The sequence below is a fragment of the Takifugu flavidus genome, chromosome 5 (assembly GCF_003711565.1).
Source record: "Takifugu flavidus isolate HTHZ2018 chromosome 5, ASM371156v2, whole genome shotgun sequence".
NCBI classification, from domain to species: domain Eukaryota; kingdom Metazoa; phylum Chordata; class Actinopteri; order Tetraodontiformes; family Tetraodontidae; genus Takifugu; species Takifugu flavidus.
In genome coordinates this window covers 4,744,265-4,761,448 of record NC_079524.1, presented here as the reverse complement: position 1 = coordinate 4,761,448, position 17,184 = coordinate 4,744,265, and the positions used below count along the sequence as shown (strand labels likewise).

Below are 17,184 nucleotides of genomic sequence, written 5' to 3'. Positions count from 1 at the left end.
ATATTTTTCTTCTTTGCAAGGAAACACTATTTCAACATCCTGTGTGTTTACATATCAGCAGCTATTTCACAAGTTTATCAGTTAAGAGACAAGTAAAGTTTTTTTTGTTTTAGCATGTGCGTTTTGGTGTGAAGTCTTTATACATATGGATTTTGATTCACAAACCTTCAAGCACAGCTGTTTTAATATGCACATAGGCTGCGTGTGGCGTGTCTAAACCAGTCTAAATGTCCATTATTTTGCAATATAAAACCTAATTTACATACGTTAATTGATTGATTCGGTGGCTGTTCTGAAGCGCACCTCCCACCGTTAAACACTGGGGGGCGCTGTTTGACAACAACACGGGGGCAGTACAGTGACCAATAAAACAATGCCGCAATTTTGATGGAAATCAGGGCAAAGCAGGCTCTCACAATAGCACCAACTGAGCCGTATGCGTTTTGGCCGACGATTACATGAGAAAAATAGGGAGATTGTCTGGCAAAAGGGAAAACGAGCATGCGCAGTCTTCCTTTAGCGGCAGACTGGTCCAGTCAACGTTTCCGCGCGCACGCCTCCGGTCCTCGCGGCTCCACTCTGACAAAAATGGGCAGGTAGCTGTTGACTAACATGAGGCGTGTAATACGGAGGTAGATTTCAATTTGTGGTGCATCTGTACGTCGCGTTAATTGCCTGGAGAGTCCTTTCGATTTTCAGCGGGAAGACTGCCGTTGGGTTGTTGTCACACAGGCCATGAATCGGGTCGTGTTGCTGGGAGGAGACCGTTCGGGCTCGCCTCCTTGCTAGCATGATTAGGTGGCTATGATGCGCCGCTGCTCCTGGTGTAACGCTATTCGCTGCCCAACGGCCCATTATAAAGCCAGGCAGGTCTTCGGTTAATTGTTTACCACCAACGGAACTTAAGCGAAGGGCGACCTGGAAATACACCACACCTTTCAAGGTAATTTTGATGCCACTGGCCAGCAAGCTAACGTCATTCATGGGGCTGAGACGTTGCTCCCGAACTGCCTAGCTACACGCTAGCAGGCTAACGCTTAGCTGGTAAACAGAACAAATGCTATACAGATTAACATATATTTTACGTTATCACAACCGCAATCTTCTATCCATTGTAGGTAATTAGGAACTATCTATCCTGCTTATCACCCAGCCTAAATGATGCCGTTAGTTTGCATCAGATGGACGTAACTTGCCAATGTTGCATTAAATATCAATGCCAATGTTGTGTTAACTTTCACTAGATTTATTTTTATTTAGTGGCAAAATACTGCCTTCTGACAATTGTGCTCTGACTCACGTTTCTTGTGAGTTGGAATGTGCAGGTGGCTTCTTGAAACCTGTCAAGACAAGTTGCTGAAATTAAAATGATGCCAAAACACACGATTTGCTCTGTATAAATTTGATCACACATCTCTCAAACTTCATTTTCATTGTGCTTTAATGAGAAGTCCCCCCCACACACACACACACACACAATCTGACAGAATAAAGAGGCTCACAGTTGCAGTAGTGCTTACTCTGGCACTTATGGCTAAACTAGCACATGCAAGGCTAATTGACTGTGTGGAAAAGAGGATTTTAAGATCAGCAGCTACCACCCTGTATTCATAGTCAGCAAACTAACGAAGTAAAATACCAGCATTGTGACAGGTTTGACTGCTGCAGTTCTGTTTATTTAGCACTGAGCCTCACTTTCTTTATTAATTATGCTTCATTCAGGATGGATGTTGATTTATCTGCCGGTGGGAATGGTAGCAGGAGAAAAGTGGATATTCCTGCCGTTGCTGAAGCCACAGTGGACATCATTCCTTTGGAACTCTATGATTCGGCCAGAGCCAAAATAGCAGCCAACCTGCGATGGCTGTTTGCCAAAGCTTATGGCATTGGTGAGTAATATACAGGGTGGTGGATGCAAGAGAGAAATCAGGATTTTAATCCTTTGTGGTTACACTATTGCACTAGCACAGACAAAAAATGCTTGTTCTTCAGCTGGTTCATGAAATTGCATGGGTTTAAGGTGATATATTTCACCCTGTAGTTTAGCACAACCAGCAATAAGTCATCTCTACTTTGGTCTTGATCATTGATCCTTAAAGATCCACAGTGCTGACATCACTGCCTGGTTGTAGCTGCCCTTCTGAATGGGTGGTGATCCTGGTGGGGTGGTGGAGCAGAACTGTTGTAGTCTTAACCCCTCACACTGATCAGGTGATTAGTTTTCCCTTAATCAATAAGAAGACTAAATAATGTCATCAATGAAGACTCATTATCAGCTCTCACATTAGAGTCCATCTAGAGCTCAGACAGAGCAAAGGTTCCAATAGCTGCAGATGTGTGTATGCTTTTAAATCACAGATCTCAGTGTTTTCGTGTGTTCGTCTAATTGCATAAGCTCAAATCCCACTTCCGTCCTCTGGTCCGGCTCCTGCCAGTTAATAAATGTTTCTCCCTGGTTGCAGCGGGGTGGGCGGCTGCTGCCAGGGGTCATCAGCGTCCTTGGAATGAAGTCAGACGTGAATTCTCACCCCAGCCTGCCCCCTTTGTTTGAACACATGTTCAAATTCAGTACAGAATTGGACAGAAATGACCAAACTGCTGAATGTTAGATGTTGTTGTGGCATCTTTTTTTCCCTCTTTGACATTTTCTCACTGAACTGCCGTTGCCAACTGTGCAGATCAGCCTTTATTCATAGTTTATTACCACCAACAAAAGCATGCTTGAGGAAGCTGCGTGCTCTTCTGCTTAGGTTTTATGAGCACGAGATCACAAGCACTGCTTTAACTCCATCAAACATGGCAAACCTTAGGAACACCATGCACACACACACACACAAAATGTGTGTGTGAGTGTGTGCAAACAACTCAAATGTTGTTTGAGTTCAGCTTGGAGGCAGATTCAACACTGCTGTGTTACTTCTGCAGGGTTTTTTTCTACATTGGATAGTTTTCGTGGATAATTTATTCCTCTGAGGCGTCATAAATGCCGTCGTAGCGCACAAATGAGCCTTTCATGTTTAAAGTTGCCTGCTTCGCCTCCTGCCCTTATATGGATCTGCTTTTTGGGTTTGAGCAACTTCCCAGCCAAAGCGACCCAATCCGAGGTGTGTTTATCCCGTTTTCTCCCCAACTTTTGCTGCCGCGATAACTTGTTGCTTTAAAAAAAGTCTCTGTTTCCTTTCACAAATGGGATTAACAGGACCGTATTTGCTCCAGGTGAACTGAATGCAAATGATAAATGGAGAGCTTTTGGCTCCTCACATTCCTCCATGTTGGCGCTGTAACCACCTACCTCACAGACCTGCTTGTTGGCGTCATAATAATCACGGTTGTCATGGGCGCTGGAGACAGCAGAACACAGAGGAAACATGACCTGAGAGATGATTTAGAAGAACTGGAGGCATTGTTCCAACCTGTCATTCCACACAAACGGACGTAGAGCTGATTGGTGTAAAATTTACTGGGAATTTCCCTTTTCCTTTGCAGAAAATATTCCCGAGGACTTGAGGGACCCGTTCTATACAGACCAGTATGACCAGGAGCACATCAAGCCCCCCGTCATTCACCTGCTGCTGTCCTCTGAGCTTTATTGCCGTGTCTGCTCGCTCATCCTGAAGACGGAGCAGGCGGCCTCGCTTCAGTCCCACATGTCTGTCATCCACAGCCTTTCCAGAAAAGGAATATACGTAGTGGAAAGTGATGACACTCCCGTCGCTGATGAGGACCTCTCCTGCATGCCCATCAAAATGGTGAGTGGCTGGATTTAGAGTGGCCAAAGTAACCTGATTTAAAGGTGACGGCGTTGGTGTAGAGTAACTTTAAACCCACTTTAAAGGTTAAATGTCAACATGCGCGCTTGCTTGCACCTCTCCTGCAGCGCAGGGATCTGTAGGAGACATAACGCCTCTCATTCTTTCACCAGTGGCTGCACAATCTCAAGGTGTTTATACTGAGACTGTTTGTACAGACGGATGTGGGAGCAGAAAGCTCAGGCGGAGGATGAAAAAAACCCCACAGGGGTCCACAATTTCCTGCTGATATCTTGTTTTTTCTGGTGTGATTTGTTTTGCATTGATGTGGATTCAAAAATCTGCCCACAGTGAAGTCACAGCTCTAGATTCTTCTGGTTATGATGGAACCAGGAAGCTGTTGCACCTTGATTTCAGGAGTCCTAGTCACTCCTAGTCTGTTCCTACATGCAGCCTGACAACATAATCCAGGCAGGCCTGTGTTTAAACATCCCTCCAAACCATCATAGTTTTATTTTAACAACCTTAAGATTGTCTATTGTATTTATTACAGTTTTAGAATTTATTAAGATACTTCAGGCTGGGGCAGGTTCTACATAATCATGATCATAAAAAGATGTCAGTACTAAATGCTGTCCTTGTCCTTTCTCAATGTTTGAATGTTCCTCCCCAATACCAAAATGGTATTTTTCTGTTTCCACACAAAGCGCTGCACAACTCATTAATAATGATAATCAGTCTAATCACTGTCCATTTCCCTCATACATTGGATTAGAGCAGCAGCGTCTTGCACAGGCTGGAATCATTTTACATTCACTTTAGATTTTGCGGTACTTGCTCTATTGTTGTGGAAAGTATGAAAACCTGTGTTCTAACTATGAGGAAGACATTGAAGGCATTCTTCCAATGTCTACTCAGATGATATTCAACCGGACTGAGAGGCTGCGTGTGGAAAAGTCGGAATAAAATCGGAATTGTTGCTTTTCAGATTTGTTAGGAAGAGTTTATTTAAGGTTGCAAACTTTGTCTCTATTTTAATCTCAAGTGCAGTTGACTTGCAACCAAAGTAATTGGATTGTGTTTTTGTCCCCTCCTACTTCAGAGTGCTCACATGTCCATGATCGATGCTCTGATGATGGCCTACACGGTGGAGATGATCAGCATTGAGAAAGTGGTGGCTTCTGTCAAACGCTTCTCCACTTTTAGAGCCTCCAAAGAGCTGCCCTTTGACCTGGAGGATGCTATGGTCTTTTGGATTAACAAGGTTTGAATGTACAGACACGACTAACTCCCCTCAGCAGCAGCTCAGTTTCTGTCACAAAAGAAGAGGGACATTGTTAGTTTAGGATCACTGGTGTGTGTCATGGTTTCTCTTTGAAATAATGTCACTAACACAAGGTTTGCTCTGCAGGTGAATATGAAGATGAGGGAGATTACAGAGAGGGAGCATAAAGTCAAGCATCACCCTCTGGAGTCTCCCAGCCATCAGAAGGTAAAGCAGGCCATTGACCACTGCAGAGAAACTGAAAAATGATCACATTTCTACCACTTTTTCCCCATATTTCTGCTGGTCCATATGTAGCTTTATTCAAAATTTAATACCATGCTTTTTTTATTAAGGTTTTTCAGATTTATAAACCCCACGACATCAGTCATTAGTCTGCTTAAGGAAAGTTTCTTCCTAATGGCATTCAGGAATTGACCCTGCTTTCTGTTTCTCTACACCAGAAACAGATCAAATCCTTGTCTTTGCTTCTGACCTGTTGATCTTTTTTGCTTCTTCAACTGTCCTTCCTCCCTTCTCTTATCCCTGCACACTGGATAGTCTCCCTCCAAATGGTATTGGAAGCTAGTCCCTGTAAGTTGGATGCCAGCTACCCCTTCCCTATAATTCCATTTTCTTTGCCCCTTTCCCCTTTTGCACGCATAGTCCTGTGTTGATGTGTGCGCACACTCCACCATGGCTCATCCACGCTCATTCTGTGCTGCTTGTAGCCGGTGTGTCAATGAAGTGAATAACTATAATTCAGCCTTTGTGTGTGGTAAATTTCCCACACAGGTGTGAAGTAACGTGTACTTCTAGCTACACAATGTGTGCTGTGCCATTTCATGCAGAACTATCAGCAAAATTCAAAAGTGACAGTATGCTTGTGTTACATCAAAGAGAGTTTAGATGCATACATATTGTCGTTGCTTTGCAGTCTCTTCCTTGACCCCTCTCTGATCTACCTTGATATTCTCTCCTCCAGTCTCTACCTTCTGCTCTCACACAATTTCCTCAATGCCTATAACTTCCTTTGACTGTAGAGTCTGGCTTTATGCAGGCTTTGCGTTGCCTGGAAAGGTCCTTCATCTTCAGGATAAGCCCTTTTCAGTATTAGAGAGCAAAAAATGTGTGTTGCAGTGGCATAAAAAAGAAATCGATTGAATCGCGTCAATGCAATCGCGACCATCACAGCGATTAGCTTCTACTATCGGCAGGGCAGTTAGGTATGTGACAGGTATGTGGCGGTTAGGTACGTGACAAGCTGAGTAAGTACTGCTTGGTATAGAGCATGTCACACATTCCTTTAACCTCTTTCTCTAACTTCAGCCAGATACCTTATATGGTGTCAAAAGCCAGCCTGGAAGTTTACATTTTTCAGGAATTATCTGGTTTTACAAATGTTCAAATGGGATTTTTCTCAGTTATGTTGCTAACTTAAAAATAAATACATGGTCTTCTTTTTTAAAATGTAGTTTGCATAAAAATATTCAAATATAAAATGGACCTTTGCCAGATTTGTCATGTTACCTAATGCATATTGGTTCCACACTTCACTCATCAGCTTTATAGCAGCTACCCAAATACCAGTTCTGAAAATTAGTATGCAGCAGTGAGTTTTAGTCTGCAGAGCAAAGCTGCTCTGTTTGCACAACCAGCACAGCAGTTGTTCTACTTGCATAACCCAAGAAAGATTAAGCAGCCGTCAAACTTTTCCAGTATTTTTAAAGAAAAAAATCCTGTCGTCGATGTGTTAGTGTGCAAAAGACCCCACAGAGGTCCTAAATCCTGGATCTAGTGTTCGTAGATTCATAGTTGAACTGCTTCTTTACAGTCAGTGCAGCTTGTTATTAAACTACGTTGCTGCAAAAAACATTTCATATGCTGTATGTTTAAACACGATGCGGGAAAATAGCACCATAATGATCGTGCTTAAGTGTATTAAGTCTTTATGAAAGAGCTTAAAGGACAGTAGTTTGGGTATTAACTGGTTTTTGATGTATATGTTTAACTATATTTGGCTCCAAATGTAACTTTGTCATTGGATATTTGTAGTGTTTTTTTGTGAACTGTAAAGCGATAATAGTCCATCTTTACCTGCATAGTGTGTGCATGTCAAACTGGGGCGAGTGTGTTTTCTATTCACGCACTTAAACGTACCTATAAGTGGGTCAGTGATTCTAAGTTTCCAGTCGTCTGAGACATGTTGCCAAGTTTGACTGGCAGGCCTAAATCTTCCATCCCGTCTGTATTGGTCATGTCGCAGCACCTCTGCCTTCTCATGGTTGTTAGAGCAAACTTCTCTCTTCATGGTGACCGAGAAGACAGACGATTTCATTCCCATACATTTGTAAAAAGTAATTTATTTAATAAATTGAATACAGGTTTGACCAGTAGAAATGGATGTTTTTGTTTGCTTTGGGATTCAAACCTGGGGCGTCCACTTGATCTAATGCTTGCAAACACCCTTGATGGGTACTTACTTGGATTACGTGACGCTAATCACTGCATTCACATTGGCCCTATCTTTGGTTAGGTAAGGTACCGTCGGGACCACGCATCTGGCCGCCAGCTGCCTTTCTTCCGAGTTTTGGAAGATTTGATGAGGGATATTTGTGACGGAGCGGCTCTACTCACTCTGGTCCACTGCTACTGCCCAGACCTCATGAAGCTGGAGGGTATGCTGTGATTTCCTGCATCGACACCAATATCCACGTGTGCCACTATTTTTAGCACTACTGTCCCAGTCCAGTTGGTGTGGCATTTATAGCCGTCGGGTCACTGAGCTGTATCCTGGACTGACCTTTTCCTGCTTGATTAGATATTTGCTTGAAGGAAGTCCCATCCATCGCTGATAGCCTGTACAACATCCAGCTACTCAGAGAGTTTGCCAATGAGTACCTGAACAAAAGTTTTTACCTGACGATTGAGGACATGCTCTACTCCCCCCTGGTGCTCAAGGTACAAGCACAGCTTTTGTTTAGAGTAAATAGAAGTAACTTTTGGTGGTTTCTAAGGACATAGAACTAGTCGCCAGTCTGTTTACACTGGTTAAAATGTGTGTTTTTTGCTCCCTGTGCAGCACAACATTATGGTGTTCATAGCTGAACTGTTCTGGTGGTTTGAAACAGTCAAACCAGAGTTTGTCCAACCTCGTGATCTCCAAGAGTTCAAAGATTGTAAGTGTCGCACTCTTGAAGAAGATTCCACATTATTCATAGTTTTGCTTTTAACACACTAATATTTTTTAAACTCAAGTAGTCATAGCTTGATGAACATCATTTTTATTTATGAAGCTTAAAGGGGCAATAAGCAAATTTTTTTCTCTGCTAGGTTCGCTGTTGTGCTTTGTCTGTAGACCAAAACAAAGTGTCACGAGCCTCACCTCCCTCTACCTCTGCTCTCCACTCCCCCGTCTCGTCTGTGAACCAAGATCTGCAAAGTGCAAACACAGTATTAATCCGGCTTCTCTCCCTTTCGTTATCCGACATCCTCTTCGCCAATGACCGTTGTTTCCTTAGAGGTCATGTCGGATCCTGGTCTTCAGGTGAACGTTTTGTTCTGATCTCCGCCATCTTCGCTTTGAAGATATGCCCGCTGGCTGTAGCCGTTTACAGACGGGGCCAAGTGCTCCATGTACGTGAACGCGCAGCGAGACCAGCTTAACAAAGAGCTGGAGATCACACACACACAGGTGTCATCATGTTACACTCCGGGTGAAATTACACCTTCAGATGTTCACATAGCGATTTTTAAAAAATTCCTTCTAACACGATGGATTTTGCTTATTGCCCCTTCAAAGTCATGCCACACGTTTCATTTAAAATGGTAATCTTATAAAGCAATTTCTTAAACACAAAATGGACAATAAAAAGACTTTTTTTTCCTTTGATCAGCTCGAGTCGTATGTCAGCCTAAGTGTACCCGCCCAGCAGTGCCTATCTCCAACGCCACCAAGCGCAGCTTCTTGGCCAACCCTGATAACCAGAACAGCCCAGAGGTGTGTAACAGGTACTTCCTGCACCCTGAAGACTCCGACACCCCGTAAGTTTTTTCTCACTTCACATCAACATCATTCTGTTTCATCTTCTGCATTTTAACTCACTACTTTAGCTGAAGTGATAGGCCCTGATACCTTGGTTTTATTTCCTCTACAATATGTTACACAGCCCCAGGATTTGTGTTGTAGGTAGCAGTGCAGTAAATCTGGGACAGAAAAAGGAATTTAAGTCTTTTAAGTCTCTGCAAATCTCATCTGTTAATTGCACACCTGCTAAAAAAAGGATTACTTGACTTCCAGGAGGGCAGGTCCATCCTTCAGTCCTTCCCACCCACTGCTGCCCCTCAGACAGAGGCAGCAAAAGCAGCAGGAGGATGGTAACGGTAGGGAGAGAGTTCTTCACAGCTTTCACTGTTGAATTTAAGGCTACAGGATTTCTGGCCAGTTTTTTTATGCTTTTACTTTTTGCTGTTAGGTATGAGAAACCGATCCAACTCTCTGACTGGAACAGATGGACAGCCGAGAGGCTCTGTCGTTGCCTGGCCTGACAAAAGACAGAGGTTTGTCCTGTTCCTTTAACGTTTTGATTCAGGTTCTGAGCTTATTAAACTGACCAGGTTGGTTAATGAACTTAAGCACCTAACATGAAAAAAATGTATTTTCTTCCATGAAAAAGGATCAACTTAATCTACTCTCTTTTTAATACTCTTTCCACAGACCGCTGTCCACCCTGAGTCCCTTCATGTTTCATTCAGCCACAGACGGGGACGTAGACAGAGCTTCTGGCGACAGCGTGAGTCTGGCTCGCTCCATAAGTAAAGACAGCCTGGCCTCCAACATTCTCAACGCCACACCAAAACACCTGCCAGCTGCCAACCAGCCTCCACAGGCTGCCATGTGCAGAGTCAATGGCCTCCATGCTAGTGTGCACGTAGAGAATGAAGAAGAAACATTGGCAGTTACCAGGACTGATGCTTCCTTAATGCCCAAATGGATTGATGGAACACAACCAGCTGCAACAGTAGCAGCCAAACTCTCTACTGACCCAAGACCTGCAGCGGATACGTTTTACCTTGAACCCCTGATGCCTGCCGCGCTCAAAACTGCTAAAGAGAAGTCTGTATGCCTAAACAAGGAGGAGGAGAGTGGTGAGGGGCCCTGTTCTTCAGGATGGGGCTCTCTACACAGAGGAGATGGTTCTACGTCAGCTGTTCGTAGAAAACCTCCATGCAGTATGAACCAGACGTATCCTCCTCCTGGTGAGGAGAAAGACATGTCAGTGGAGCCTTTACAGAGTCTGGTAGATTTTAGGCCTGTTGTTACTAGTAGCATAGACCCCTCATCCAAAGAGTCAGCTGGGGTTTATCTACAGTCCGATTCTGAAGAATCAAAGTCTTGCCAAGTCATGGACACAGAACTGGAAGACCAGGATGAAGAAGAGGAAGACTTGGATGAAGCTGTTACCACTAAAGACCCCAACTGGACCAGGAAAGCCTTTGAGGACGATGAAGAAGAAGAATCAGCCAAACTACAAGAAGACATGAATGTGAAAGAGCACGAGGACAAAGACCTGAATGGTGGCAGCGGACGCTCCAGTCCCTGCCTCAGCACTCACTCCCAGGCCAGCAGCATGGCCAGCGGCAGCGTACGGATGACCTCCTTTGCCGAACGCAAAGCGCAGCAGCAGCGCTTCGGCAGCAATCACGACTTATATTCCAGTGCCACCAGCTCACAAAGGACCACTCCAGATGGGTCAGAAAGCAGTGGGCCCCTGAACTCCTGGAGACTTAAAAGAGACCAGAGCCCCTCCTCTCCCATGGGCGGGTGGTCTCGTACGGGCGATGGTGGCGGTTCTGCGAACGTGCTGGCTTCGGAACTTGTTCAGCTCCATATGCAGCTGGAAGAGAAGAGACGTGCGATCGAGCACCAGAAGAAGAAAAGGGATTTGCTGATGGCCAGACAGAGGCAGAAGCTCGGGAAGGCTGCCTTCCTGAACATTGTAAAAAAAGATGGAGGTAGGAGCGATGCCTTTCCCAATCCTCTTAAAGCTGATATTCCTAAGGATGAATTGGGTGGGGAGAAAGCACCTCCAAGCAAAGAATTAATGTGTGCAGGTACACAAAAGGGAGACAGAGAACTGGAGGGAACCTTCCTGCCAGGTGCCTTAGAAGCAGATGAGAAGGAAAACAATGGAAACTTTTGTCCTGATGAAGAACTGGACCCATACGAATGCAGTCGCTCCATCGAGCAGCTGAACGAAGCCATCAACAGCATCCAGCAGCAGATGATGCAGGTGTCACTGAAGCAGGAGCTGTTGATAAAACAGAATGTACAGTCTCCCCCTGGAGCATCTCCAACTCCTCCTCTTGCCGCTGAGAAAAATGGAGATTCAAAGGCAGGTGCAAGTTTTCACTTTGTGGACCACGTCTCCGGAAGCAGCACCGTACCCACCAGGAAACCACCCAAGCTGAGCTCCAGCCGAGGCTCCAGGTCCAAACCTTCTGAGCTAAAGTTAGGCAAGGAGCAGAGCCGGGTGGCCTCCAAGGCCCTCCACCCAGCCCACAGCGGGTCCAAGACGTTACCGCAAACGAGGCATTTAGAGGGGGGCAGATCCCCCAAGCGGGAGAGTCCCAGAACCCCTGTGAAAGAGGAGACAGCCGAGAGGCCGGGGGATGTGCACACCACTTTCAGACTCAACGATGAAGCGAATATCCGCCTGCCCACTCGAGTAGACCTGACTGCAGTGGCTGCCCAAGAAGTGTCCTTCGAAGAGTGCCTTTCCAGCACCATGAAAGAGTCCGAGCTCAACTCATCAGACGGTTCAGGGAAGGAGAACATACCATCAGAGGTTCCACGCAGCAAAGCCCCCCTGATAGAGGTGGATCTGTCCGAGCTGAAAGCTGAAGAAGACGAGGCCGTCGAGGACGCAAATTCAGAGGGCGGTGAAGGAGAACAGAAGTCGGTCCTGGGTTTCTTCTTCAAGGTAACGGCATTACAAGACTTGTAATAGAATTCTGCTTCTAGTAAAGCCACCAAAAGGTGGTTAATGCTTCTCTTTTGGGAGGAAAAACCAGATAAAGATGAAAAGTCAGTGAGGTTCTTTGTCCTGTTGTAGGATGACAGGAAGGCAGAGGGGGATCTGGCTAAAAAGAAGGCGGCGTTTTTGCTGAAACAGCAAAAGAAAGCTGAGGAGGCTCGACTGCGTAGACAACAGCTGGAAGCAGAATCCGAGCTCAAACGCGATGAAGCAAGGTGCGCCGCGGTCTCCACGCAATGCAGATTGTGTTCATTCTAGAAAAGGTTTGGAAAAAGTCTGGTCTCTCTTAGACGGAAAGCGGAGGAGGATCGCTTGCGTAAAGAAGAGGAGAAGATGCGGCGAGAGCTGATAAAGCAGGAATATCAGCAGAGGAAGCAGCAGGAGATGTTTGAAGAGCAGAAGCTCTTCAAACCCAAAACCCCCAAACCAAAGCAGAGACCCAGACCCAAGTCTGTCCTCAGAGAGGAGTCCTCCATCGACGTTTCCAAGGACTCTTCTACACGTAAGACAAATGCTCATTAGTGTGGTTTCTTTACGCTTATTTTCTGTCTGCTGCAGTAATGACGCCGTTAAGTGTTACGGATCCTTTTTGTTTCACACAGCCGACAACCTGAGCAACGCCCAGTCGGGCTCCAGCCTGTCGCTGGCGTCTGCTGCCACCAATGAGGCAGACAGCATCAACTCTGGGGGAGCGGGATCCCAGCGGTGAGCACCCTCACACTTGATTGGTTTTGTTTTCTTTTCCATTCATGTACATGTGAAAGAGAAGTCTTATTTCTGCCGCTGCTTCCAGCTGTGACTCCGTGGAGTCATTCACAGGCAGCGTAAACAGCCGCGCGACAGAGAGGGACTGGGACAACGGCTCCACCGCGTCGTCCACCACTGCCAAGGCTGAATACACCGGTGAGGGCTCAGGCACCCTGACGGGTTGAACTACCGGAGTTTCGTGACCATAAGGCGCACCGCGTTAAAAGGCGCAGTCTCAGTTACGGGTGCTATTTCTGTATTTAACACATACATAAGGTGCACCGGATTATATGGCGCCCCGTCCATTTTGGAGAAAATTTAAGACTTTTAAGGGCGCCTTATGGTCGTGAGATCATGGTAGTTCTGAGGACAGGCCTGCTGTCAGAATGGATGTGGCACCACTCGCATTGATGAAGTGATGTATTCCTGTTGATTTTCCTTTGTTTTTCATTTTTTTTGGCATATATTTCAGGTCTGAAGCTCTTCAAGGAGCCTAGCGCTAAGTCCAACAAACCAATCATCCACAATGCGATCTCTCACTGCTGCCTGGCCGGCAAAGTCAATGAGCCCCAGAAGAAACAGATCCTAGAGGTGGGCTCTGTCACACATCTCACCGTCTGAGTTCTCATTAAAACAACTTTTTATTTTCGGGTCAACAGGCCTTTCACCAGAAACACCTGCCGTCTTAGGCACATTTAAATCCTGTTTTCAAACTGTTTATTCGCCTTGTTTCTCACCAGGAGCTGGAGAAGTGCGAGTCCAACCATCTGATGATACTGTTTCGTGACAGCGGCTGTCAATTCAGGGCACTTTACTCGTACTTCCCCGACACGGAGGAGATCTTAAAGCTGACAGGCACTGGACCGAAGAGCATCAGCAAGAAGATGATCGACAAGCTGTACAAGTACAACTCGGACCGAAAGCAGTTCACCGTCATCCCCGCCAAGACCGTGTCGGTCAGCGTGGACGCCATCACCATCCACAACCACCTGTGGCAGGCTAAAAAACCCTCCGTGCCAAAGAAAAATGGAAAATAAAGACCCTGAATTATAAAAAAAAAAAAGAACCGGTTACCTATCATCCGAGTCATACCTTCCCATCTTGCTCGTGTCCTGGACAGACGGCGTTGTCGCTCACGGCCAGGCTGGACGGGCGCGGCCGTGGCGTTGGACCGTAGGAGGAGCGAGGCGGGGACAAAGATGCGCGTGCCTTGCCGGGGGGACTCTGACGGGAAGGTGCTTCAAACAGACCAGTGCACGCTGAATCCACTTCCTCCGTCTGTGGTCCCGGCGTGCTCCGCTACCTGCTGGTTTGGTTCCCTCTTCCAAAACCACACACGGGCCTGTGGAGTCTTCTGTCTCGTCACCTGGTGGATGTATTTTATTTATTAGTCCAGCACCGTCTCGGTGGCCAGCTCAGCCTCGGCCCTGAAGACGGCGTTGGGCGACGTGGAGACGCTTCTGTTACTGTCCCCGTGAATGGTTCGCGGTTCTTCCTGTGCGGACCATCAAGCCGGGCTGGCATTACCAATTTTGCCTCGATTTTCTTCTTTTGTCACGGGGGAGCTGCTCAGGTGTCCCTCAGACGTCCTTTGGCCTTCATTCATCATGGTACTGTTGTCTATTCCTTTTAATCGAGCGGCTGATCCTCAGAGGCGCGCAGATGTTCCCGCTGGTGGTCAAAAAGCCTTTTGGTTTGAATTTTTAACGCATCCTTTTTCTTGAGGGTGTCGTAAGGGTGAATGTTATTTTGGTACACAGAAACTGCTTCTTTTTCTTGGTTTTAACTTTATATTATTAAAGCGATGTAATATGGAGTCCGAGCTGATGTTATGTGTTTTTATCATAACGAGAACTCTCCGATGTTTAGAGATTAGCTCTGTTTTCTCTCCACAGGACACTCTTGAACCCTGTTAGAGGTGCACTCACCAACACTTGTGGATGGCTTCTGTCATGCAATGTTAGCTCTGTCCCCCGATGTCCCTCCCCGAGGACTTTTGTTCTTCCTCCCTGTCTTTAATCGTAACCACAGAACACACACACACACACACTTGTGAAGAGCTGATTGTGTGACGCTCCGTAACTGCTCTGAATGACAGTATTTGATATTTTTACAGAGGATTTGTGCGACTGGGGCCGCGTTTTGGTTCAGTTGTGTCTCGACATTAAAGAACATTCCTCCAAAGTGTTGACCAATACTGCCACGTCGTGTGTCTCTGCATCAGAAGTCCTTGAAAACAGAAATCCATCGGCCTGGAGAACAAACACGTTTTGCACAAGCACTTTACTTTCTGTTGGTGAATTTTGGAATGGGTAACAGTGCTGTTGCGTTGCTCCGTAACACCGATATTTAATGCTGACCTGTTCGACTCGAAGGCCGTCTTGTACGTTACTACTGTCTCCAAAAACGACACTATACTTGATTTGTCATTTGCTGTATTTGGAATTATTTTTGAGGGGGGTATTTGGTATGAGAGTGTATTTTTATCAACACTAAATGATGATACTAGCATTTGCTCACCGTTTTTGTTAACACGTCTACTTTTCATCCTTGTTGATTTTTATCTTTAATTCCATGCCATCTATTTATTTTGCAAATGGAAGCACTGACAATAAATTTTCAAGTAAATTAAAGTAGCCTATGTTCATTTTTTAAATTCTTTTCTCATAGTGTCATTTGTCAGTCCGCCTGGCTGTTTTCATTTTCTTAAAATTAGACAACAGGTTTAATTTTTCTGCTGTTTTGCATTATTTTTGCTCCCCATTTGAGCCAATAACCTTTGTACCAGCACTCCTATGAAATCATGACATCCGTTAGTGGCTATTCTTTACCAACTGGAACAGCCTTTCAACTCTCGTAACCACAGCGATGTCAACTCTGTCCCATTTCGTCTTCATGCCTGCTGCCTCAGGTCGTCTGGACATGTCCAGCAGAAGGGTAAGTGCTCACATGTCTCGTGTAAGAAATGACACAGTGAAACTGACGAATTCACCGTTTTTGCTGTTTGTTCTTTGCTGCTCCTAAATGTGAACATGGAGCCAGTGTTGCTTCGCTGAAGGGCAGGTTATATTCTGCTTGAAAATACTTTCAGGTAAGGACTTTAATTCTATATGATGGAAATTGATCAGTGTTATATACTTGGAAATGTTTTGCCAGTTTACGTTTGAAATTTCTAAAAGATTCATATGAATTGTGAAAGACAAAGGAGCAAATGTAGCATAAATGTTACTTTGTGCTACATTTGAAGGGCTGTCACACTTTTTGACGGTTGCAGTGGTTTGTGTCACGTTAGTAACAGAATCCATCCCGTTATGTTTATGGTGCAGTGTTGCTGTAATATAACAAACCTCCACCAGGGGGCAGTGAAGACTAAAATATATTACCGACAGACTTTCCGATAGATTTAGCTGAGAAAATGTCCATATATTAGCTTTTAATCATTATTGCAGGATGAAAACAGGAGCGAGGTTTTGCCATGAATCCGGAACAGATTTTTTTAAATTTCTTCTGGAAACGTAATTAATTGATTTACATTACCAATTATCTACAGCAGAGGGCGCCAGAGACACCAAAATGTGCTGGTTAAAATGGGGCAGAGAGAAGCAAACGGTGGTAGGTACGGTCCAATTCCAGACCAATTTCTTTTGTGTGTGTGTAACTTAAACAATACTCTACACATTTCTGTGTAATATGTTTGTTCCGCTTCCCTATTAGCATTTGGGTCTGGTTATTTAGCTCTGGTGCTGATTCGACATAATTTCCTGGAGCTCAACTCCTCACCTTGGTGACCGGGCCCAGGATTGACAAGGCTTTGGTCACTAGAATGGCTGAGCGGGTATAGTCCAACTTAACCTCAGATCTGTTTCAGTCACCACGAAGTCCTGAGTGAGCTCAGCCTGGCGGAGAACTGCTCAAAAGCTTTGGACAAGATGGCGCTCAGTGGACTGAGTAGCTCAGTTCAACAAAAAGCAGCGTAGCAACAATTGGTCCTCATACATTTATCTCCCTTTTAGCTGACCTGGACCGTTCTGAGAACAAAATGACTTTGGTTTTGCATCAGGTCTGGCAGGCCCTCAGGTCTCGGTGGCCCTCAGCTCCAACCCTGGGACCCATCCACCCTCATCTTGGAGCTGAGAGCCACCAAGACCAAACACCTCCTTGACTCCTGGTACACTTGTTTTGTTTTGTTTCATCAGCTTTAATGCTCGTGATGGAGCAGATTTAAAATTCTAAAACCCACAGAAACAGCACCAACACCACCACAGGCGATAATTGTGTTGGTCGTCCTTATTGGTATTTAAAAGAAATGTCATTTTCCACCTGCAGGGCAGCACGTTGCGAGCAGAATGAACTCTGACTCAATTTCCGCTGGACAAATGTAGTGTTT

At 45.4% G+C, this 17,184-nt stretch overlaps 1 protein-coding gene across 2 annotated transcripts; it reads left to right on the top strand.

Moving 5' to 3' along the window:
* Window positions 1-429: 429 nt before the first annotated feature.
* On the top strand, window positions 430-15,430 carry camsap1b (calmodulin regulated spectrin-associated protein 1b). 2 transcript variants are annotated; one of them, XM_057031987.1, is made up of 19 exons: window positions 430-943; window positions 1,723-1,889; window positions 3,487-3,749; window positions 4,852-5,013; window positions 5,161-5,241; window positions 5,575-5,607; window positions 7,550-7,691; window positions 7,835-7,974; window positions 8,096-8,192; window positions 8,910-9,057; window positions 9,314-9,396; window positions 9,489-9,573; window positions 9,731-11,996; window positions 12,129-12,265; window positions 12,341-12,552; window positions 12,653-12,755; window positions 12,844-12,953; window positions 13,270-13,388; window positions 13,538-15,430. In XM_057031987.1, exons 2-19 carry the CDS (start codon window positions 1,724-1,726, stop codon window positions 13,832-13,834), a joined length of 4,644 nt encoding a protein of 1,547 aa, XP_056887967.1. In that variant the 5' UTR covers window positions 430-943; window position 1,723; the 3' UTR covers window positions 13,835-15,430. The 2 variants fall into 2 exon arrangements, with proteins under 2 accessions (XP_056887967.1, XP_056887968.1); XM_057031988.1 differs by lacking the exon at window positions 5,575-5,607 and having other exon boundaries at window positions 431-943.
* Window positions 15,431-17,184: the final 1,754 nt, after the last annotated feature.